Source organism: Ischnura elegans, chromosome 8 (assembly GCF_921293095.1).
Source record: "Ischnura elegans chromosome 8, ioIscEleg1.1, whole genome shotgun sequence".
Taxonomy (NCBI): domain Eukaryota; kingdom Metazoa; phylum Arthropoda; class Insecta; order Odonata; family Coenagrionidae; genus Ischnura; species Ischnura elegans.
In genome coordinates this window covers 32,594,480-32,617,761 of record NC_060253.1, presented here as the reverse complement: position 1 = coordinate 32,617,761, position 23,282 = coordinate 32,594,480, and the positions used below count along the sequence as shown (strand labels likewise).

Sequence of the window (23,282 nt, the reverse complement as noted above, 5' to 3'; positions counted from 1 at the left end):
CGTCAATTGACCCTATAATAAGAGTGTTGAAAAATTCGTTTTTACGAGACCCTTTCGGTGTTGGCTCTCGCCATAGCGAGGGTTTCACCGCCGGAAGACTTTCATCAAGACTCCTTAACCTCTGTAATTGCTAGCGATCTGTTTGAAATGAAGTTAATGGAGTGCTCAGTCTCAAATTTATGTGGTAAACTGTCGTTCGATAAATATAATGATTGACGAAACAATGCTTTGCATGATTTTTATTCAGTGCGGCGCATATAAATTGTTTGAATAGTTAGTCGTTATTTGAGTAAGGAAATTTAGTGATGCAAAAAAACATCGCCTTTCGTCTGGATTTATGCTTACGTTTATCGGATAGATGTTTATCTGTCGCCGCACCACTCCTGTTCCTGTATATCTGTTCGCAAGAGGTATATTGGCTATTATTTGCTCCACCTCCGGTAAAGCGACAATTCGCTATAGCGAGTGTTTATTAGTGCACCGTGGGGTGTCGTTATATCGAGGTTGGCACTGTATCAAGTTACACAAGAATAATAGAAACGTGTTTCATCCCTCCCCCTTTCTTGCCAACTGACCTTTCTCAGCTAACCTTCTTCAAAGCTCCCAGTTTCCAAAAAAATGAGTCACCTATTGGGCCAAAAAGTGTCTCACCAAGACTTTCAGCAAATTATTGCAATTATTGCAATTAGCAAAGAGGTATCCCGATTGGATTGAAATATTCGTATAGAGTACAAATTCAAAAGAAAATGACACCAAACACGGAGTATTTTTGACATTTTTTAAGCATTTCAGCAAGGAAGAGGTTTCCCCGTGAAAAAATAAAAATGGAAGTGGAATGGGGAGTAGGATTGTTTAGAGCCAGCAGTTCATTAGCCAGAGAAAATTTCGCTGAGGTCGAGCTCAAGTTTCAAGTTATCTAAGAACAATGGGAAGTGTTTTCTTTCGAATAGCTTCTTCCCCTCTCCTTCCCAGCTCCCCTCCTCTCACGCCACCTGCCTTCCTGATCCCCAATTTTTTAAACATGCTGATAGCATGAGTCACATATATACTTTGTTCTTCGCTGACAACCAATAACTTTCTGCAAATTGTGTTTTACCTCCGTTTGATTTCAAGAATAGGAATGTGCACCAATTACAAAAAATATGAGTCCAAATATGATGCATTTCCGACATCATTTAACTTTGTTAATCATGATTCTTTCACTTTTATTTATCGATTTATCAACAAATCACTAGTTCTTACATAAGACCGCACCCAAAAAGTGATGAGAAGTTTCCACTAAAACAGCATAAATTTGCTTGAATTAGCACAATAGCATTAATATAATTTCCACTGATATATCCAGGGATGAAAGTAATAAGGATTACATGCAATAATAAGAAAAAGTATGTACCTATATGCACATTAGATTGTAGTTTACACAGTAGTACACATGTTATTGTGCGACTAATATATTTGATTTCATTCCATATACGACAGTTTAGAAATTGACAGATGGGAAAAAAAAAAAAAAGTTCTGACTCAATCTAATAAAAATAAGAGTTTTCTGATTCAGCACACAAAAATATATATTACTCTATCAACAGAACTTGAAAAATATGATGAAACCGTAAAAATGCAGGCCTGTGTTATTACCATTGGACACAAACAAGAGGAGAAGACTGGTAACTTAAAATGCACTAATCACTTAGCTCGCACGTTTCTTTCTAAGAAAAAAGACTTCGTTAAATTTCATGATCTTACACGCTCATCCCTTGCTCCTATCTGTATTCTCTGCAGTGCCTCGCTGCAAGAGTTCCCAGACAGCCAGAGAACACTCTCCCTCCCCACCACGCCACCTACCCTCCCATCCTTTCACAGCCCCCCTTCCTTTCGCTAAGCATATGAGTCGTTCTAGTTCCCCCAACTCGCCGCTGGTGATACCCTCCGATGGGTCATGTTTTTGTCATTATTATTATTTAATTTATTACTTTACACCAGCATATATCTTGGTTTTAAAAGTCACATTAGACTAGTAATCTGGCTAGAATTCTTTTGTTGTGACTGTTTTTCCCCAAAAATAATACATTTAATTAATCACAACAAGTAAAACTTGTCATTTATTCCAATTTATGTCAATTTAGATAGAGACTTTTATACAATAGCGAAGGTATCATGTCGATAGAATAGTACTCAATCACTCAAAGTAGGAAAAGAGGTTTAGGGGGCAATCACCTTTCACCTTAATTTCATGTGTGTTATTCATTCTACATTATTACCTATTGTACAGCCTACAGTCACATTAATTTTGAAAATTTTTTAATGTGCACAAAATTTCTTATGTTTTCATTAGGTAATGAGTATTTCTGGTTTTATGTTTCCATTTCGGCATTTAAGAGTTTTTGAAGTTAGCTTAACAACAGGCTTTTTGCCTTATAGGCTATCTTGCTTCTATGAATGTTAATAATATATGTATGCACATGCTTGGAAGAAAAATATATATATTATTATACTATTGATCTATGGGAGAAAATTTTAGCCTGAATAGGGAATCTAACCTATACCACCCACAGGGAAGGTGTGGTTGGAACCACAAGAACAATGCTACAGGTAAAGGGCAGACCATCCCCACAGTTTCACCTTGATTCTGGAGATACAAAAAGGTAAATTCACAGCAGCCTACCATGCTATCCTACCGCTTATGTGCAAAGCAGCAAAAGGATTAAAGGATTGGATAATAGTTAGCAGTACTAAATTGATGGTAGCTCCTCTCTAATTTTTCACTATGAAAAATGTTAAGTAATATCGCAAAATCTGCCAAGTTTAATAGTAAAATAAAAATAATAAAAAACTGAATGAGAGAAAATGTTACATTAATTATCACAGGAGGCATCACAGAGTTAATCTCCAAACCGTCAGCTTTACATTCATAGCAATGCACAATCTTGAAAAATAACAGTTCTCCGGAAAATATATATATATATTCTTGCATCCAGAGGCAGATCCAGAGAGGGGCAAGGCGGCAATAGCCTTGGGTATCCACTTTACACTAGATAAAATGGTAATTTTGTTCAGACCCACCTAGCCCCCTTGTCCCTCTCCTGGATCCAGCGCTGATGGTAAAAAAAGCTTACATCTACCAATATGTAATTGAATTTCTAAGTTTCATGATATTTTCTGGCTACTTGGATTTTATAGGAATACAAAAATGGTTTGTTTCATAAATTTCAAGAGCTTACATCTACCAATATAATAGACCTTTTTTTTTCTCGCCAATATCTCATGGAGTGGAAGACGAAACATGCTATTTTGCAAATTTTATCTTGTTTAAGAAGTATATGAAAACATGGAATTAGTTTTAATGAGGCTGATGGTGGCAACTGTTTTTATTGGCAAGTGTATTTTTAATGTGTTAATCAATTAGTGTGCACCTAGAAATTTATTTTCATAATTTTCTATTTTCAGAAATGACACCAAAGATGACGTATTTGTCCATCAAGTAAGTTAAATTTGCTGCTGCATATGAGTGCATAAAATGTTGATTTTGTTAAGGATCCCACTCAGTATTGTTAATGAATTTTTTTCTTCCCTTATTAGTCAGCCATTACTAAGAACAACCCGAAGAAAGCCGTAAGAAGTGTAGGTGATGGAGAAACAGTAGTGTTTGACGTTGTTGTTGGAGAGAAGGGGAATGAGGCAGCAAATGTCACAGGCCCTGATGGGGAACCTGTGAAGGGTTCACCCTACGCTGCAGACAAGAGACGCAATTTCCGTAATACTTACTATCCTCGTCGTCGTCTGCGTCCAAGACCTAGAGAGGGTAAGCCGTGAAAATTATTTGTGAAGCTGTTTTTTCTTCTCTATGATAGGAAGTGCATGTAGTCTTCATGTTGATTACTATCAAAGTTCATTCCTGCAATCAACTTTTGCAATAGTTAAATTACTTAGTAGTATTTATTCCTCTTCATTTCCCTGAAGGATGGCTTGAGTGTTTACATATTTACATTTGGTGTTTCTCTCTCATAATTTTTCATGATGGCATTATTTTTCCAGTGTTTTTATTAATTGTTTGCATCTGAATGATTTATGGTGATTTGGTCGATTGTCTATTCTACTACTCTTGCCTTTTGTTACAAATTCCATGTGGTAATGCTGCAATTTTGCTAGAATTTTTTTCATGTTTTCACGTAGAACATTTGTAATAGTGATTGGTTAAAGATTGTCATGTCTAAAGGAAGGTATTATGGATTAGAATTTAAACTCCCATTTTGAATGAACAGGGTCATTAGGTGTAGATTAGATTATTTGCCTACCATTTACCCTTCCAACCTCATAGTGACTAGTTTAATGAATAGAGTTGTGTTGAAAGCAGGTCTGAAAATTATTATGAATGAATAATGGAAGCTGTCTTGGCGTATCATGTTTTTTGATGTCCAAGCATTTTTACCTTATTTTGTATTTTTTATTCCTAGGCTATGATGGTTATGGAGGCAACCAGGGAGGTTATGAAAGTGGTGAGGGTAAAGGTGAAGATGGTGCTGGAGAGGGGGGTGCTGGAGGCCCTGGTGGACCTAGGCGCATCCGACCGCGTCGAGAGAATTATTACAATCGGCCCAGAAGACCTATGCCTAATCGGGAGGGTCAGCCACAGGAAGGGGTAAGTTAGGTTGCTTGTAATGATTTCATGTTTATTTGGAACACATGTGAGCCTGAATGGAGGAAATTGTAGTGCTTAGTTTGTATTAGATCCTGCAAAAGTAATTTTCGTAATGGTATCAGAATTTGTTTTTGTAATTTCTGGTTCCAGTCCATCCCTATTTGTTAGTTAGGCCTGGTACACGCAGGAGGTCCACCATGTGTTTGTACCAGGCCTAACGGCAGTAACTGAATATGTAGTTGGCCTGTTGGTATGGGCTCCTTCACATGATAAGCGAGGAGACTGTTTCTGCAGTTCCACCCACAGGGAAGGTGTGGTTGGAACCACAAGAACAATGCTACAGGTAAAGGGCAGACCATCCCCACAGTTTCACCTTGATTCTGGAGATACAAAAAGGTAAATTCACAGCAGCCTACCATGCTATCCTACCGCTTATGTGCAAAGCAGCAAAAGGATTAAAGGATTGGATAATAGTTAGCAGTACTAAATTGATGGTAGCTCCTCTCTAATTTTTCACTATGAAAAATGTTAAGTAATATCGCAAAATCTGCCAAGTTTAATAGTAAAATAAAAATAATAAAAAACTGAATGAGAGAAAATGTTACATTAATTATCACAGGAGGCATCACAGAGTTAATCTCCAAACCGTCAGCTTTACATTCATAGCAATGCACAATCTTGAAAAATAACAGTTCTCCGGAAAATATATATATATATTCTTGCATCCAGAGGCAGATCCAGAGAGGGGCAAGGCGGCAATAGCCTTGGGTATCCACTTTACACTAGATAAAATGGTAATTTTGTTCAGACCCACCTAGCCCCCTTGTCCCTCTCCTGGATCCAGCGCTGATGGTAAAAAAAGCTTACATCTACCAATATGTAATTGAATTTCTAAGTTTCATGATATTTTCTGGCTACTTGGATTTTATAGGAATACAAAAATGGTTTGTTTCATAAATTTCAAGAGCAGAAAGATTTTTCCTTGGGTGATACATAGTGCAAAATGAACTCAATTTTAGAAAGTATGGTGTAATATTTTAAATTTATCGTGGCAGAGTTAAAAAAATATACATTGAAATCTGAAAAATTAAGGCAATGGTTGAGTTGATGTGGACCCTATTCAGTGGACATCAATGGCAATGTTCACCTCAGCAGCATTCACTTCCAACTTTAAATATGAAAAAGCAAGTTTGCTTATATACAAAGATAAATCCTTACTTCTGTATGAATACGTTTCCTTGAAATCTCCTTCAATACTTCAATGACTGATTTCGATTGTTGCTCCGGCAGAGGCTGTTTCTCAGGTCTGGCAAAGAGACTGTAATTAAAGAGTAAAAGTATCATTGAAGACGATGCATAGACAAACATATGCTGATAGAGGCGCACTGAATCACTAAAAATATAAACGAGTCCTTGAATAATGAATTATAATTGATAAGGAGATAGGCTATTATTGAAACGTTTTAGAGAGCCAAACTGACAAAATTAGTGTGCACAGTACACACACAAATGTATTATAAAGTCAAAAACTATGGTACTTATGCTATATGTAACGAATTAAAAATGCGATTTCGACGAATAAGCTAATACTTGTGTTACTGGTACAATGAAAATAGCGAGGAATCATCACCTGTTGAACCATTCTTTGCTCTTACCGAGACTCCGGTGAATCGTAAGTCGGTGGAGCTATTCTTACTCGGACCGGAGATCTGACTTTCTGGCTGTTACGAGCACTGAGCGTAGGCAATGGAGAAGAGCTGAGATGGACAAGAGGGAGCTGTCCAGGGCGTGTGTACTGAGGCTGATGAATGGCTGCTTCTGAATGGTACTTCAATAAGCGGGAACTAAATCCGGGGCTATTCACGTCCACAAAGAGTCTGCAACAAAAATGAACGATCAAAATGCAATACCATAAATATATCAATAAGTACAAGAACATTTAGATAATTACGCTGCATCTCTACTGTTGTATCTTGAAGAAGCTGACAAGGGTGACGGAGCAGCTGTCACGGTTCTCGTATTTGAAACACTACTTCTCTGCTGAGGACTAAGGCTATATCCCCAAGGTGAACTTCTTTGTGAAAAACTGTCGTTATCGTACCGGCTAGTAGCAGTAAGGGACTTGTTTAAAGTTGCACTACTGGCAATTGGTGTTTTTCTGTTCCACTCAGACGTGTCCACTGAAGAGCAAGAAGGACTTGCTCTGGGGGCACTATCACTCACTTTGGGCGATTGATGAATACTAGTTCCCTGGTAAATATTCTCTCTATTACCAAAGGAAGCGCAATCAAAACCGGGGGAGTAAGTATGTTGGGTGCTTTTCTTCCCAGAGCCAATGGGGCCCTGTATCGGTAAACGAGCATTGTTCTCCGTCCCAGACGCAGTCAAGTTTTTGCACTTTTTCGCAACGGATGAAACGGCAGATTCCGTCCACGAATAGAGAGAAGACAACAAACTGTTAGCTCGGGAACTACTGGGTACATTGATTGTCAAGTCACTCATCTGAAAGCCTTGATACAAAAACACAGCAACCACTAAAATAGCGACGGCAAGAATAAGTGAAAATTGATACACTACAACAGCAGCAAATACTACAAAAAATGACGCAAATCTGCGCTTTATTTGCGACATTTTCTCTAAGTGTTAACCATGTTCAAACATTTTCGCGTTCAACTGATCATGGAGGCGCTTCCTGCTCGCTCATTTCCGCTTCAGTTTTTTTTAATGAGCATCGGCAAGCGTCGTGCAAAGGTCTGAGGGCGATTGGAAAATAACTGGATAGAAACTATTTGGTCGGCATATCCACTTTACGAGACATTTATTTTGCGCTACCGTAATGTATATCATGATGGGGTATCATGTTAGTAACTTATGTCGATACTTTCTCAAGGAATGAATGAGTATCAAATAGCCGGCAGTTCGGTGAATTTTCGTCATATTTTCGTACTCCGCGTATGATCTCGATCGTTTAGTGAATGAACGACTGTTTTGCTTATGGTTATGGATTTAAGGAACTCTATCCTCACAAAAATTAACATGTTGAATTTTATCCGCGGACCGCTACGTTATTAATGAAACTGCAGTAGGAAAACAATGGAGGTAACAGCAGCTCAATTTTTCTAGACCTAAGGTTTACATCTACTTAGAAAATGTAGCATTCCCCACAGTATTTGCGGCTTCTACATTAGGTACTTGTAGTATGAGTGTTATGGTGAAATCAAAATGATGACTTAATAACAGGGTCGTCTACGTTCTGATCGTTGTTTATATTTCATAGGGATCCGCTGGCCGCAGGGGAGACTGATTTAATCGGATAGGTTATAGAGTCCTGTTGAGGGTTCCAATGTATGGTTCTTGAATAAATTCTTAAATCAAACAAAAATTATTAACCCAAATAAAACACCTTTGTGATGAATAAATTACATATTGCACCAAGTCGGACAACAACTTGACTCCATATTAGTTCAGCGCTTTCAGCCAATCAGGGCGCTTCATCGCTGTTCTTTTATATCGAAGCGCACCGCGCCATGTTGAGAAGGATAGTAACAAAGCTAAGGGAAGGAAGGAGAACATCGGTACGGCGTGTTTAACACCTTTCCACCACCCGGAACGTCATGGCTGACCCGGAGAAACAGCCTGAACAACCAAAGGCTTCCCCACTTAAGCAAATCATCGGTGAGATCATGTACATTTCCTTATTAGAACTCATAATTTCTTAATTGCCGCCTTCCACTCACGCCTCCATGTTTCAACGCCGTGAGCGTCTAGGCATCACATGTCCGCTTCCTGTATATTTCATTGTTAGTATGGTTATATTGAACGATCTCGCTGGGAAAGTATGCCTTGGAATTATTATTGCTAAGTGAGATGCGTGGATACTTCCCCATGCAAGGCCTCAAGGCATGATTAATACGTTTAATCAAATTTGTATCGTCTGCCTCCGTTCATCCGCGAGGATGTTCTATGACGTCATGAATGATGGAGCCCAGGGAGTTGAGCTGTAAATATTTTATAAACTAACTAATCCCATGGATAGTAATTATTCTACACCTTTTGTATAGATATTTTTTTCGCTTTTTCATTGATTTATTATCTTCGCTCATCTAAGATATTTATATAATTTTATTATATTTGTTCGGCTCTTGTATCACCCATTTGTTTAACAGTGGATAATTTATTATCCGTTACTATGCCAGCCTTCGTTTATTATCTATGGTTCTTAATTTTTTTATCATTACAGTGCTTATAATTATTGCTGATTAAATCCCGGAATAGTTTTATCTTTTTACACTGCGAGTCTTTCTGTTTAAATAATTAATAGCGATTGTTATTTTCACCGAATTTCGTTTGGTGCCATGAGGCTTCGGAACTCCGCGGTTTATAAGACTCCGTCGCTATATTTATAGAATTTCCTTCTGCCATTCCTAGCCTCGCGTTTTCATTCTCTGCTTCCCTAGCAGTTTTGGGATGCTGCCAACTATTTTGGATGCAGCTTCCTATCGTGTGCGATGCGTGTTTTAGCCGAGTTGAGGTATATATGTGTTTCTACGTTAAGTTGATTTTAGCATAAAAAGGAGTTTTAATCCGGCGTTATTTTTCTTGCAGCTACCCAAGTGACCGGGACCGTGAAGTGGTTCAACGTTAAAAGTGGGTACGGGTTCATCAATAGGTAAGTTCAACGTATATGTTCAAATAGAAGAAAGTGTGTTAATTTTTCATCATTTTTAATGTTGAAAGATACTCTTTATGACGTGACGCAAATTATTTTCCAAGGGTTTTCTCCGGGGTGTTACGGTAAGGGTGCGGTAATTTCGAGCTTGCCCCCCCTGTGGTTCGCAAGTATATTTCCAACCCAGGAAATGCTTTGTTGAGTAGTTCTGTCGCTTGGCGTCTCTTCCCTCGCCTTGCTCCCGTGCAGGCACTCCCGATCGATAGTTCTGGTGGAGTGGAAGTACAGCCAAAAAGTATCCGAAGAGCTGTACGGACACCACTAAACGTGTGTTGATTCCGCCTCAGCGTGACGGCAAAGAGCCTCGGCCAAAGTTTATGGAACTGATGACCTCAAGTTTATCGACGCTGGTATATCTCCCTTTTCACAGCACGTGCTGCGATATTGCCACGGGACAGCTGTGAACCCTGCTTCTTTCGGAATCGATGTTGCTAATTGGGATGCATAAATGCTTAGCAGTTTTTTTTCGAAATGCATCCGGAAGCGCGCCGCGATTAGCATCTCAATGGATAGTAGTATTATGTCATGAAACATCCCCGTTTTGTGCTAAAATTTCACTTTTACTTACGAATAGAGTCATATATTTAGTTCGTACCGTTTCATTGCTTGTTATTCGGAGCAGACCCTGCATTTGGTCCTTAAGATGGTTTTTTTTGTCAGCCTTAAATGACAAGAACTGGCTTCAAATATTCTCTGAAGTTATCCTTAGTGGTATCCGACTGGTTTCAATGTTTTCTAGCGACTTCGCTGATTACTGTATGCCTATTTGAAGTCTTTACATCGAATTGGATTGTTCATGAGGGTACAGAAGATTTGTTTGAAGACTTCCTACACGTAAAATGCGCCCGTTACGTGTACGGTTCTTACGCGACGGTACGTTGAAATTGTGACTGATCCTTTTAGTTTTTCATTTTCTACCCCCGTCCCAGAAATCGTTCGACGGCGTCCCAGAAATCGCGTCGACGGCGTCTTCCCCAAATTCTGCACGAGCCGCCTTGCACCGTCTAGAAAATCGATCTTATCCGCGAAAATATTCAGGCCGTCGGAAATTGTTGCGCGCGTGTACGCTTCAGGGCCTGGCGTTTCAGCGATGGTGGAATTTACGCCAGGCTTTCTTTTGTTTCCCGAGGCATCTTGCTGAAGCTTTTCAAGTTCTTCAGTCCCAGCCATTAGAATTTAAACCTCGGTCGCAAGTTCGCCTTCCACGACCCCTCCAGCTGCCCCTCCGTCCGTGCCTACTACCCCTCCACCCTTGCTTGCGCTGCCTCCCCGACTCGCTGTGTAAGATTAGCTCGCGGGCCGCCATCGCGCAGGAGTCGGGTAGGTAGTCGCTCCTGTCTCGCGGGAGCGTTGACCTTGCAGGCTTTGTATAGGTGGGAGGGGGTTTGTGTTTATTCGCCTAGGGGAGACGTGAGGAAGACCCACACTGGGTCTTTACGACTGCTAATGCCACTACCCTCCTTGTATTTGGTAGCAGCAGTTGTAATAGGCTTATTTATTTACCTCGTGTGACAAAATTGCCGGTCTACCAGCCACCGTGGAGAAAACCATAAAGTTCACTAAATATTTGTACCAATTTAGGATTGAAGTAGGTAGAGTATTTCATTGTATGCTCATTTGTGGTCATCGTCTAACAGATTCTTAACCCATTCCATCTTATATCTTTGGTCAGTCTTTTGTTGCAAATTAAATTTGGTGTCAGAAACTTATCTGGTTGCCAGAAAATGTCGTACCAACAGACCTCATATTTATATGGTGGAATGTAATCATCAGTATTTTCACGGATATTTTTGGAAATAAATAATATATTATAGCATAAGGAAACTACTCACCATAGTCACTTTTATTCAATGTGGTAAAACATTAGGTTGTTTTGTGAGACATGAAATTTTTTTCGGGGTGCCATGGTTTTGTTCATATGCAGTTCATTGCTTTCAGAATTTTAAGAATTGCATCTTTTTTTTTCTCGCCAATATCTCATGGAGTGGAAGACGAAACATGCTATTTTGCAAATTTTATCTTGTTTAAGAAGTATATGAAAACATGGAATTAGTTTTAATGAGGCTGATGGTGGCAACTGTTTTTATTGGCAAGTGTATTTTTAATGTGTTAATCAATTAGTGTGCACCTAGAAATTTATTTTCATAATTTTCTATTTTCAGAAATGACACCAAAGATGACGTATTTGTCCATCAAGTAAGTTAAATTTGCTGCTGCATATGAGTGCATAAAATGTTGATTTTGTTAAGGATCCCACTCAGTATTGTTAATGAATTTTTTTCTTCCCTTATTAGTCAGCCATTACTAAGAACAACCCGAAGAAAGCCGTAAGAAGTGTAGGTGATGGAGAAACAGTAGTGTTTGACGTTGTTGTTGGAGAGAAGGGGAATGAGGCAGCAAATGTCACAGGCCCTGATGGGGAACCTGTGAAGGGTTCACCCTACGCTGCAGACAAGAGACGCAATTTCCGTAATACTTACTATCCTCGTCGTCGTCTGCGTCCAAGACCTAGAGAGGGTAAGCCGTGAAAATTATTTGTGAAGCTGTTTTTTCTTCTCTATGATAGGAAGTGCATGTAGTCTTCATGTTGATTACTATCAAAGTTCATTCCTGCAATCAACTTTTGCAATAGTTAAATTACTTAGTAGTATTTATTCCTCTTCATTTCCCTGAAGGATGGCTTGAGTGTTTACATATTTACATTTGGTGTTTCTCTCTCATAATTTTTCATGATGGCATTATTTTTCCAGTGTTTTTATTAATTGTTTGCATCTGAATGATTTATGGTGATTTGGTCGATTGTCTATTCTACTACTCTTGCCTTTTGTTACAAATTCCATGTGGTAATGCTGCAATTTTGCTAGAATTTTTTTCATGTTTTCACGTAGAACATTTGTAATAGTGATTGGTTAAAGATTGTCATGTCTAAAGGAAGGTATTATGGATTAGAATTTAAACTCCCATTTTGAATGAACAGGGTCATTAGGTGTAGATTAGATTATTTGCCTACCATTTACCCTTCCAACCTCATAGTGACTAGTTTAATGAATAGAGTTGTGTTGAAAGCAGGTCTGAAAATTATTATGAATGAATAATGGAAGCTGTCTTGGCGTATCATGTTTTTTGATGTCCAAGCATTTTTACCTTATTTTGTATTTTTTATTCCTAGGCTATGATGGTTATGGAGGCAACCAGGGAGGTTATGAAAGTGGTGAGGGTAAAGGTGAAGATGGTGCTGGAGAGGGGGGTGCTGGAGGCCCTGGTGGACCTAGGCGCATCCGACCGCGTCGAGAGAATTATTACAATCGGCCCAGAAGACCTATGCCTAATCGGGAGGGTCAGCCACAGGAAGGGGTAAGTTAGGTTGCTTGTAATGATTTCATGTTTATTTGGAACACATGTGAGCCTGAATGGAGGAAATTGTAGTGCTTAGTTTGTATTAGATCCTGCAAAAGTAATTTTCGTAATGGTATCAGAATTTGTTTTTGTAATTTCTGGTTCCAGTCCATCCCTATTTGTTAGTTAGGCCTGGTACACGCAGGAGGTCCACCATGTGTTTGTACCAGGCCTAACGGCAGTAACTGAATATGTAGTTGGCCTGTTGGTATGGGCTCCTTCACATGATAAGCGAGGAGACTGTTTCTGCAGTTCCTCCTTGGTGGTTGAATTTTGACCTCTGTAATGCTGTAATTGTGCCTGTTTTTCCGACAGTAACTGCACGTCTTCTGCAGATTTCTGCTAATCTAGGGAGTTATCGTATTACATCAGTGTCTCTAAATAGATGAATTTACAGGATTGAATTGACTACCTGATAAAATCAAGTTTTTTGAGGCTTTTAAGATATTTTAGTGGGTATTTGATTATACTATTATTGGCAGTAAACATTTGTGACCTCCATGTGCTAATAATTAAAGAAATGAAGGTATTATTCCCGTATCTAGAAAATAACTTGTACTGTTCCTTGCAGGGTGAAGGAAGGGAAGGTGGTGAGTGGCAAGAGGCAGGAGAAGGTGGGCGAGGTGGAGGTACTGCGGGGAGAGGGCGTGGTGCCCCACGGCGGTACATGCGACGCAACTACCGTGGTGGTGGTGGGGGCCGTCGCCCCAGGAGCCAGGATGGCATGAATGCCAGTGGAAATGAACTGTGGGAAGGTGGTGAAGGGGGTGGTTCTGGGCAGCAAGGGGGTGGGCGAGGTGGAGCTGGTGCAGACGGTGGCAACAGGAGGCCTCGCTATAACAGGCGACGTGTACCCCGATCTCGTGGCGGAGGCTCAGCTCGTTCTGGTCAGAGTGATGGTGAAAAGGCTAAGGTATTTCAAATTTCCTCAGTTTTGCTTAGGTATTATATTGCATGTGATAAACACTGCATGCTTTATTTGGTAATTAACATGATTTTTAGTGATTTGGGTGTCTTCAGACCAAATTTGCATTTGCTAATTTAATACTGTGTTGAATACTGACATCGTAGGATGTAACTTAGGTCTATTTTCATTCATTTCATTATCTTCACTATATAACACTGTCTACATTGTCTATAACGGTTTTTTGTGATGCTATGTAATGTAGATTCGTAGAGTTAATGTATTGAAGGTGGCACTGTTGGCACTTTCATCACTTAGCTTAAGTTTTGTGAAAAATGGTTGGGTTGTTTTTGTTCTTGGTTCATAATTGCTCTTGAATTGTACTCCATTAACCATAATTTGGTTAGTTAGATAATAGGAGTTTTGTTATTAACTCTTGCATGATTAATCCTTAATGTCTTTATTTTTTAACAGAGCATAATTACAGATACCCTGCTTACTATTAAAATTAATGCATTTATAGTTAAATTAATCTGGTAGGTTGTTTTGTGATTATTGATAGGAAAACTTCAATCTTCTCTGGAATTTAGTCAGTGGGTGGCTTGGGTACTATAGTGGCATGGTATTTCTTTCTGTTATTAATTTATGAAAAGTAAATTTAACATATTTTTCACTTGTAGTTCATCTTGGCTGATATGTCTTAAAATCAATTTATTTTTTCTTGGGGATTTTAGCTCTTAATTGAACTCTGCTCCTCCTTCAATTATTTTCAAAAGTGACCGGAAAGTGATTTTACTTCAGTCAGTTACATAGTGGAGGAACCTGTACACAGGCTTATTAAAGACCTGTTTTGCTGCACTATTCTGGTTTAAAGTTGCAAAACTTCTCCTAATTAATGGTTGTGAATGTGTGAGAGATATTTTGTATGCATGTGTAGCCAAATTCATGAGAAACTTCAATGGGTAATATGTTAGCATTTGGGTGCAGAGAGAGAATTACATTGCATGCCAAACTTCAGAGGCTGACCTAATTCGGAGATTATTGGTCTTTTATTTTTTTGTTATGAGGAAGCTTTTAAGAGACATTGCGGTAATGTTTCGGAGAGGCCAAGATAAGTATGGTTCAAAAAGAGGTTCAAACTTATTGACGTAACAAAAAGTAAAGTCCTAGAGGTTTGGTTAGTAGTGGTTAGGCGGATAGAACATCTAAATGCTGCAGTTCCATTTTAAAATTAATTGAATGAGTGATTAGCCATGTACCAAGCTCATTAATTAACATGTGAAAATGATATGCTTATAAGAAGCTCAAGAAGTCCTTGCCACAGTTTAAGACTCAATCATGTTATTGTGAAAACCTTGTACATGAGTGAGGGTAGCCTTTTGGCAAGGCAGCATGTTTGTGCAGTTTCCTTCTACCTAATGTGGAAGTGTTATGAATTTTTTCGGGTTAAATTTAGGAGTGTACTGGACAAAACATTGGGAGGGAATGATGGAAAGACTAGGTTTCAGGCTTCGTGCCACTATGCGTTTGGAAGTAAGGTGGTATGAATGTTATAACTGGCCTGAGGAATTGAGTTCAGGCGGCTAACTTCTTCTTATAAATCTGGGTTTTAATGGCTAGCTATGCGAAAGATTATCCTTTGTCCTCCACATTTTTTGATTTGTTTACATTCTTGTGCATGGCAAGCCTATATCAACACCTTTCTTTCTGGTGTCGGTAAATAATTTCTTAATTTTCTAGGTGCTTCCTTTGGAAATGCATATACATACTATCAACACCTTTTATAGCTTTTTGAAGTAATTTTATTTCTAAGACAATACCTCGGTAATTTTAATAATTTGTATTATTGTGGTGACAGTATGCTTTGGGTTGCAAACTAATTATGCAATTATGTTCCATTTATTGTATATACCTATTTGTTTTGTGAATTTTCGAGGTTCTTGCATACTACTGTAGGTGGCATAAGGAAACTGTTTGGCTAATATAAGGTGTATCTTGCCAAATATTTAGAATTGCATGGCTAGCATTGAATCTTATTGACCTGTGCACAATTGATTATAACATTTGTTCCAAGCTAATAATGCTGTGGTTGTTGTGGCCACTGTGGTGAAGACATTGAAACTTTGGTGGAAGCATTGATTTTTGTCCAAGATTATAATTATGTCATGAAGTGTTCTGATTTTAATGAACACCCCTTCAGCTGAAGTTTTACTGAAAGCATCACTGAAGTTTTTGCTGAATAACGTTGAAATTGGTTATTTTTTGAGTTACTAACCATAAGTGACAAGCAAACCTTAAGGTTTCAGATTTGTTTTCAAATAATTGAACCAGTGAAAATGCTGGTGAACTTGTTGCTATCTTTATCTGCCCTTGGACATGAAGTAACTATATGATTATGGCTATCGATTGTTTTTAATTTGAAAATGTTACTTTTTTCAAGGGTGATGGAGATGGATATGAATGGGAAAGTAAGGCAAGTATTAAATATGTAAATTTACTTAGAAAGTTTACCTATATGTAATATTTAGTTTATTGTTAGTAAAAAATTGAGAGTATGGCACATTGTATTTGGCAGTTTCTTCTGTCATGCTTGATATAGCCTAGTTAAAGTAGTTGGGTGTTTCTTTTGTCATTTCCCAGTTGCATCCATCACTGTATTTAATTTTATGGCCCCATTATGGCATGGGAGCATTTTCTTTCTACCTATCTATCTATCTGTGAACCCCCGCAACCTTCCCTACATGGATGCATGTTGACAATGGTGCACGTTTTCTTTCTTACAGCCTGCGCAGTCTGAAGCAGCTCCAGCCTCTCCTCCTCCTCCTCCTCCTAGTAATGCTAAAGTGAGTACTCTTGAAATTATTTCACCCAAAACTACATGACTTAGTATTTAGAAGCAGTGTATTATTTTAGGTTTCCACAATTGTAGAATAACTTATTTACCAAATGGTCATGCCACTATTGCTGTAAATAATAGGGGAGATTTACTTGAAAGTAATTGTAACTATTACAATTGGTTTCCATTGCAAATGGGCGATTGAAATCAGTAAGCAATGCTAGTGGAATATTTTGCATTTGGAATTTTCTATTCTGATGGCTTACTAGGAGAGATGTCTAGAATGAAAATTTTCAAACGCAAAAAATTCCAATTGCATTTCTTATCGATTGGAATCTACCGCACAAAATGGAAACCAATCGGAATAATTGCTACCAGCATCCAGCACATGCAGCCAAAGCCTAAGGTCTGCAAGAAAATGTAAAACCAGAATTCTTCCCATTCAGGCCCCTTGATAACTTGAGTTCATGTTTGGAGAAAACATGATTGAGGAGGCAGACATTCCTATTTCTAGCTGGCATTTGGCTATCTCAAACAACCCCATTAGTATGAAGCTTGGGGGCAGTGGCAAGTATAAGAGCCTGCGAAAAGGTTTTCCCTACAGCAAATGCTGTTCTTGAGTATGTGCTTTGGAACTTATGACTTGGTCTCTGAGGCAATCTGGGGCTCTTAAATGTTAGTGTAAAAAGAAGGTAGCATTCGGGATATGTGCTTTCTATCTTTTGCAAACTGTAGCAGAGGCGGCCACTGAGAGATCATTTTTGAGACCGCTTGCAGGTCTCTGGAGCAAATCGCTACAGGATTTCACTTTAGGTCTACCTTGATGACACGTGATTTCTAAATAATTATTATGCTCAAGTTTTAGGGGCATGGAGTTCTTCTTTTTTGCTTGCTTACAAGTCTTATGTAAATTGGGTGTCATTGATGTATTAGTTTATTTTATCTTTGAATGGATTGGATGTTTTATCTGGCCTGGATGCATATCTATGCTGATTGTTTTTAGCGACTTATTTTGTTTTTGGAGTAGGTACTAGATTTTTCTTCATTCAGCAAGTAGGTGAATTTGAAATCCTCATCCTTTATGCAGAGTTCAGTGAGTTGCTGGACAGTTATTTCTTCATCATTTGTGTATTTATTACATGGTAATGATCTCAGTTTTAGCACCTAAATTTTTTCATTTCTGGGCAGTATTCATACGTGGTATATGCTATGGAATTTTTTTACTGGTTATTAGATTCAGATACGTGGATGATTTTTTTTGTAACAAAGGAAGTATATTCTGATTCGTTTGATGGACCAGCCAAGAAGACTTAACTTCTGTCGTAAGTCAATAAAAATTTATCATACTTTCGTCAATGTGTATAATTGAGCTTAAATGATTATTCGTCTCTTGATTAAAAAAGGAAGGAATTAAATTGTTGGAAAAATAATCACATTTAAAATGTTTTAGCTGAAGTTACTACTTCTCTTTCTTCAGTTAAATGCCTGGGTGAGTCCCTATATGTGGGCATGGTTTTAAAATCCCTAGTGTAAAGATCTTTATGGCAGGTCAGAAAACTAAAAACATTTCATATTGTTTATAAATTTATTATTTAACATACCATTAGAAAATGAGTTTTCAAATGAGTAATGAGCATAACCATGGTACACATTTTTAAATTAGGCATAATAGTGGTATTTTCTAGTAAGTAGAATAAAGTGAAAGAAAATATGTTCATGTCAATGCTATAGAGTTGGAGGGGTGTTTTTTTAGTGGTGTTTTGGTGTCTGTTATGAGTGGAAAGTGGAGCATGTTGTTTGTCTTTCGTATGGAGATTTTCGCAGCTTCTTTTATCAATGTTGGTGGTTGATTTTGGGAATTGCTGCGTGGTAACATTTTCTTACTTGACATTTCACTCCTCCTACTGGGAGCGTTATCAAGAGAATGGGAGGGAAACCGTTCTCGTCCCGAGCTTGTATAGGTTTCGTTAACCCGTTGTTGACCCAATTTTGAATTTTCATGGAAGGCGATAGTCGTTGGTCATTAGATTGGGTCAGGAACTCTCTCTATGCAGCTGAGGTTATATCCATCCTCCCTATTGAAGTTGTTTGGCCTTTTCGCTATCTCGACGGATTCATGTATAAGATGCGGATGATATTCTTCCATCTTCGCCAATACCTGTGTAGGGTTAAACATTATTTTATGCCCAGGGCTGGAGGAGTAATGTTCAGCAACCGCTAATGCGTCCCACTGTAGTTTCAACGCTCTTTTCATGCTCTTTAAGCCTATAGGAGATAGAACTCTTGCTCTGTCCCACGTAGCTTCTGCTGCAGCAGCAGGGAACCTCGTACACTCCCATGGATTGAAGGGGAGGATGGCTATCCTTCGGTGAAGGTAGGATATTTTGAATTTTCATCACCGTGCAGAAGCGAGTCTTGCTGTTGCCATTTTGAAGGATTCTAGCGATTCTATCGGTTACCCCGGAGATGTATGGAAGTTTAGCATAGATGGCTTCTTCCCCTTGTGGTCGTCATCTTGAAGCGGGTGTCTTTCTTTCATCGCTCTATTTATGAGAGAGAAACTGTAACCATTACCTCTGTGCCCACATAAGGTGTCACATTTCACCACTGATTTGCTCTGCATCACACACAATTTTGGCTGGGTGTGTTAGCATTTTTATGATGCAGGCCTTTTGTTGTGAGTGGTGATGCGATGTTGAATTTAAATACCTATCCGTGTGGGTCTTCTTTCTATACTCTGAATGGCCTAGGCTTCCATCCATTTTTCTTTTAACCAGGACATCTAGGAAAGGGAGGCAACCTCCTTCTTCAAGTTCTTTTTTAAATTTGATATCTAGATGTACCGTATTTAGATGTTCGTGGAATGCACCAAGTTTTTCTTTCCCATGTGGCCAGATCACTAAGTGTCATCTACATATCTCTACCAGCACGATGGTTTCTCTTCACTCATCTCAAGTGCCTTCTTCTAAAAAAAACTCAATATATAAATTGGCTATTACGGGAGAAATTGCTTGCCACATTTTTTGTTCATTTATTTCCCCATTGTATAGGAAATAATTGTTTCGAAGGCAGAATTCAACAAATTTTGGGTAGTCCTCTGGAAGTCCATCACCTGTAAGACTTTTTTAAATTTCATCCGAATCAGGGACAGGAACTTTCGTAAACAACGACATGACATCAAAGCTGACTAATCTCTTCTTATCTCTTACGGTCACTTGAAAGTCTTTCAGGATATCTGTAAAATGTTCCTAGTAGGAGGAGTGAAGCGTCAAGGAAGAAAATGTTGCCTATGCAGAAATTCCCGAAAACAACCACTAACATTGAAGCATGTTATGTTGCGCAATAGTTTCCCTTAGGTTGGGATATGTCATCAGCATTTTAGATGGAAGGGTTGTTTTAAGTTGAGGAGTCAGCATTGTTGGATGGTATTTGAATCAGAGGTGTTATTCAATACTTTTCCATCTTCTGTTTTTAGATTAGAACCATTCTTGCTAAGAGTCTCTATGTGTCTATGCTTTTGATTCTTAGTAATAATACTGACAGGCTTGCATGCCAAGTAATAGAGGTTTCCCCGTAAAATAATTTAGAATGCTTCATTTGGATGCATTACTGATAATTTCAGTATCATGTTGTCAAAGTGTGGATACATGAGGTACTAATACATGTTCATCGTCGTAAACACAGTTTTAAATGAGTAGAACTTGAAAGAATGCCCTGATCAAACAGGTTGTATCATCTTTTCATTTATTTATCTGGTTACATGATGAATTGTCATGCCCATACATTAGTGCATTAACTTAAGGTACCATGTAACAGGTCCTTTTGACTTTACTGCTATTTCATATCTACAATAGCATTTAGTTAGAGATGTACCTGATCATATCATGGGACAATGATGCACGTCGGTTGCATAGAAATCTGTTTTCTGCAAAAAAGTTTTTTCTTGCATGCCTGATCGGTAATTTTCCGCTAAGCAGTGTGCATTGCAATTGTATAATATGGTTACGTAAATGCCACAGCTCCATTGTTTCTAATGAAGTAGGCTTTCTGGATGATTAGTATATCTTGTGTATGTTTTCAATATCTAATCAAAAGCTGGATGCAGATTCTTACATACAGCTTGTATTAATAATACTAGTGTTTTTGTTGTTATTATATCAATCCCTAAATCAATTGTATTTGGTGGAAATCCGAATGAAATCTTCAGCTGAGCCAATATCATATTATTCATCTTCTAAATTTCACATGAAACGAGAAAGGAGGGGCCTTGCTTAAGCTTTTACCATCACAATATTAATTTATTTCACTTTAGATGGCGTGCGTGAGTGGATGGTTGACTAAGTTCTACATAGTATGCTCATGGTTTGTCAATGCTGGCATGAATCACTCCAGTTGGGTGTGTGCATATATCTTTGCATCTAGCTGTTGAAGCATAACAGAATATTTCAATTGGCTGTGTACTCAAAATGGGTGGTTCATTTCTCAAGTTTGCCTGTCGACTGGTGTTTTTGCAGGAGGAAGCGGCCCCAGTGCAAGAGGTGCAGAACACCACGACAGCCGAGAGCAGTGCCTGAGGGGAGGTTGAGGGTCCCCCTTCCCCTTGCTCCAGTCCTCAAGTGGGCGGAGGTGGTGCAGTGGACAGGGGAGCCGTGGGCAGTTGAAGTGGGGTGGGTTTGAGTGGAAGTAATGTGGGGAGAGAGAGTAGCAATGGTCGGAGAGGGGAGCAAGTTGGGGGGATTCTGTGGAAGGAGGAGAAGCACTGTCTCATTTAACACAACCTTTTTAGTAGATCCAGCTGTTGTCCAAGTCCATCTTTCTTCTTAACATCATTTTGTTTTAGTGCATGAAAGACCTGATTTCTAGAGTGGTAACAAAAACTGAGAAAGACACCGCCTTCTCTAGGTATTGCTTTGCTTAGGCTGCCGTGAAGGGACGGGAAAAAAAACCACAAAAAATACCAAAAAGCGTCAAGGCTCGATATGAAACATCAGATGGGACTTGTTACGGTGACAAAAAAATGACAATACTTCTAAAAATTTGGGGAAACAATTTGATTTAACTGTTTTTTTTGTTGCACTAAGTCTTCTTGAAAGCTATATTTTCCAGTGAGCATGTGGTGCATTTGATTGATTGATGTTAATTGCTTCGTTTGGTACTTTGTTTGATCTGGGAAGTGAACCCGATGAATTGTTTATTTTCTTGTTAAGTGTTGAACTTTGTGTTTGGCTTGAAAATTTTCCCAGGTTTATTCGTAATGAAACTCCTCTGTGCTGTTTTGTTGTTTTAATGGATTAGGGGAGGTTATAAGTGGGCCCAGGATAGGTAGCGCATGCACTTTGTTGTGCCTGGGGTTTGAGAGAGCAGGTAATACTAATTTTCTTTTCCAATATGTTGTGTACCGAAAGCCAACTGGCAGGAAAGTCCTGCCCAGCATGTAGCCATATTAAGAGAGCCCCTTGGCGATTTTTTTTAGTTGATAGTTCATGGGCTCGAGATGTCACTGCATGAGGCCACCGACTGCCATGACGGGCAATGCGCACGCGATCATTTCCCTGATTAAGTGGTGGAATCAGATGTGAATGTTTCGTGCACCTCATACCAATTTTAAAAGCGAAAAATATTTGGCTTGGGTGGAATGGCAGCGGTGGCAATGCGTGCTGGCAAGGTCTTGTTTGGCTCTTCTGGCAACAGTGTTCCCCATGCTTGTCCAACGATGCATGTGTTTTTGAGAAAAACGTACCAACACGTGGGAGGGGGTGACAGGAGGGTTGAGTATAAGGGGTGGGCAGAGGTGGAGGAGACAGATGGAGGCTGCGTGGTTGGTAGTGCCCGTTCATTGGGTTGGTTAAAAAAGTCTTGAAAGAAACTCATTTTACATCTCTAAACAACTAGCGTGTCTGGTCAGCAAACTTTTTTTTTCGTATTCGAAGACCCGACATTTTGGCTTTAAAAGCACTTGAGGAAATAAAGAAAAAGGTAAAGAAACATCATTTTTGGTTCACTTGGGTCAGTGATGTATTTATTGGTTGCCGTTACATTTGTTCAGGCATGAGTGAACGGATGGGAATGGCAAGTCTGCCACGTTTGTACAAAAAAATACTTTTTCACAAAACATGTGCATTTTGAATAAACAAGCCAAAAAAATGGAAAGAGTTATTTTTATTTAATACCAAGATGTTTAGTACTTCAGCCCATGAAATCACACCACACACATAAAAACAATTAAAAATTGATTTTTTCAAGTGTGACCATGTTACATTGGTCTTTTAATTTGGTCAAGTCACAATTCTGACTGATATTCTTGACAGCTGATGTTCTTACAACCAACACTCAATTATAACAGAAAAATTAAATATGTAGAAAAATGCCTCACCAGAAAATTAAAGTTTTTGTTCCACACAAAAAATTCCATTTCCTCAATAATGTGTTGTCACACGGTGGGTTTTCTTGTTATTAAGTCTGTGTGAGAAAAGTGTCTCTCATTGTTCACCATCAATAAATAGAAAACCTTTTTTTCACACACACAGTCAACACAAACTACACTGAACATTCCTACACAGTAGGATAAACACAAGCTGTGATGAGAATATCACCATTTTCACCAATTTTGTAGCCGAGACCTGTGCGTCAATAGTTTTTCATCAATCACTTTGGGTTCACCATTACACTTTCACGCTTCTTGTCCTGAAATAGTAAAATTTTGTAGTACATATAACATTTAATCCTTACAGCCAATATTTAGTAAAAATTACCTTTAATTCTACAAAAATAATTGATTTCA

At 38.7% G+C, this 23,282-nt stretch overlaps 3 protein-coding genes and 1 long non-coding RNA gene across 10 annotated transcripts in view; 2 read left to right on the top strand and 2 right to left on the bottom strand.

The window, feature by feature from the left end:
* LOC124164297 (mucin-17) overlaps nucleotides 1-8,061 on the bottom strand; it is a 34,800-nt gene extending 26,739 nt beyond the window's left edge. For both annotated transcript variants that reach the window (XM_046541544.1, XM_046541545.1), the window contains exons 1-3: nucleotides 6,588-8,061; nucleotides 6,292-6,513; nucleotides 5,855-5,954 (exon numbers count right to left, since the gene is read on the bottom strand). In XM_046541544.1, coding sequence (XP_046397500.1) covers nucleotides 5,855-5,954; nucleotides 6,292-6,513; nucleotides 6,588-7,267 — 1,002 coding nt within the window. In that variant the 5' untranslated portion in view covers nucleotides 7,268-8,061. The remainder of the gene's footprint in view (nucleotides 1-5,854; nucleotides 5,955-6,291; nucleotides 6,514-6,587) is intronic.
* LOC124164301 lies at nucleotides 3,384-4,640 on the top strand. The gene is made up of 3 exons (XR_006866020.1): nucleotides 3,384-3,478; nucleotides 3,577-3,799; nucleotides 4,452-4,640. It is a non-coding gene; the product is annotated as an uncharacterized LOC124164301 (long non-coding RNA).
* A 94-nt stretch (nucleotides 8,062-8,155) lies between the features above and the next one.
* LOC124164300 (Y-box factor homolog) lies at nucleotides 8,156-22,651 on the top strand. Of its 3 annotated transcripts, XM_046541551.1 has the most exons (9): nucleotides 8,156-8,311; nucleotides 9,242-9,305; nucleotides 11,528-11,561; nucleotides 11,660-11,882; nucleotides 12,535-12,719; nucleotides 13,333-13,674; nucleotides 16,106-16,138; nucleotides 16,449-16,508; nucleotides 21,016-22,651. In XM_046541551.1, exons 1-9 carry the CDS (start codon nucleotides 8,251-8,253, stop codon nucleotides 21,073-21,075), a joined length of 1,062 nt encoding a protein of 353 aa, XP_046397507.1. In that variant the 5' UTR covers nucleotides 8,156-8,250; the 3' UTR covers nucleotides 21,076-22,651. The 3 variants fall into 3 exon arrangements, with proteins under 3 accessions (XP_046397507.1, XP_046397508.1, XP_046397509.1); XM_046541552.1 differs by lacking the exon at nucleotides 16,106-16,138; XM_046541553.1 differs by lacking the exon at nucleotides 16,449-16,508.
* LOC124164298 (Golgi integral membrane protein 4-like) overlaps nucleotides 22,430-23,282 on the bottom strand; it is a 32,257-nt gene continuing 31,404 nt past the window's right edge. For all 4 annotated transcript variants that reach the window (XM_046541548.1, XM_046541547.1, XM_046541550.1 and 1 more), the window contains one exon: nucleotides 22,430-23,185. In XM_046541548.1, the coding sequence (XP_046397504.1) occupies nucleotides 23,147-23,185 (39 nt within the window). In that variant the 3' untranslated portion in view covers nucleotides 22,430-23,146. The remainder of the gene's footprint in view (nucleotides 23,186-23,282) is intronic.

Coding starts and splice junctions, on each gene's coding strand:
- LOC124164300 (XM_046541551.1), top strand. CDS start 8,251: ATGGCTGACCCGGAGAAACAGCCTGAACAACCAAAGGCTTCCCCACTT. Junction 8,312..9,241: donor CCCACTTAAGCAAATCATCG/GTGAGATCATGT, acceptor TTTTTCTTGCAG/CTACCCAAGTGACCGGGACC. Junction 11,883..12,534: donor GCGTCCAAGACCTAGAGAGG/GTAAGCCGTGAA, acceptor TTTTATTCCTAG/GCTATGATGGTTATGGAGGC.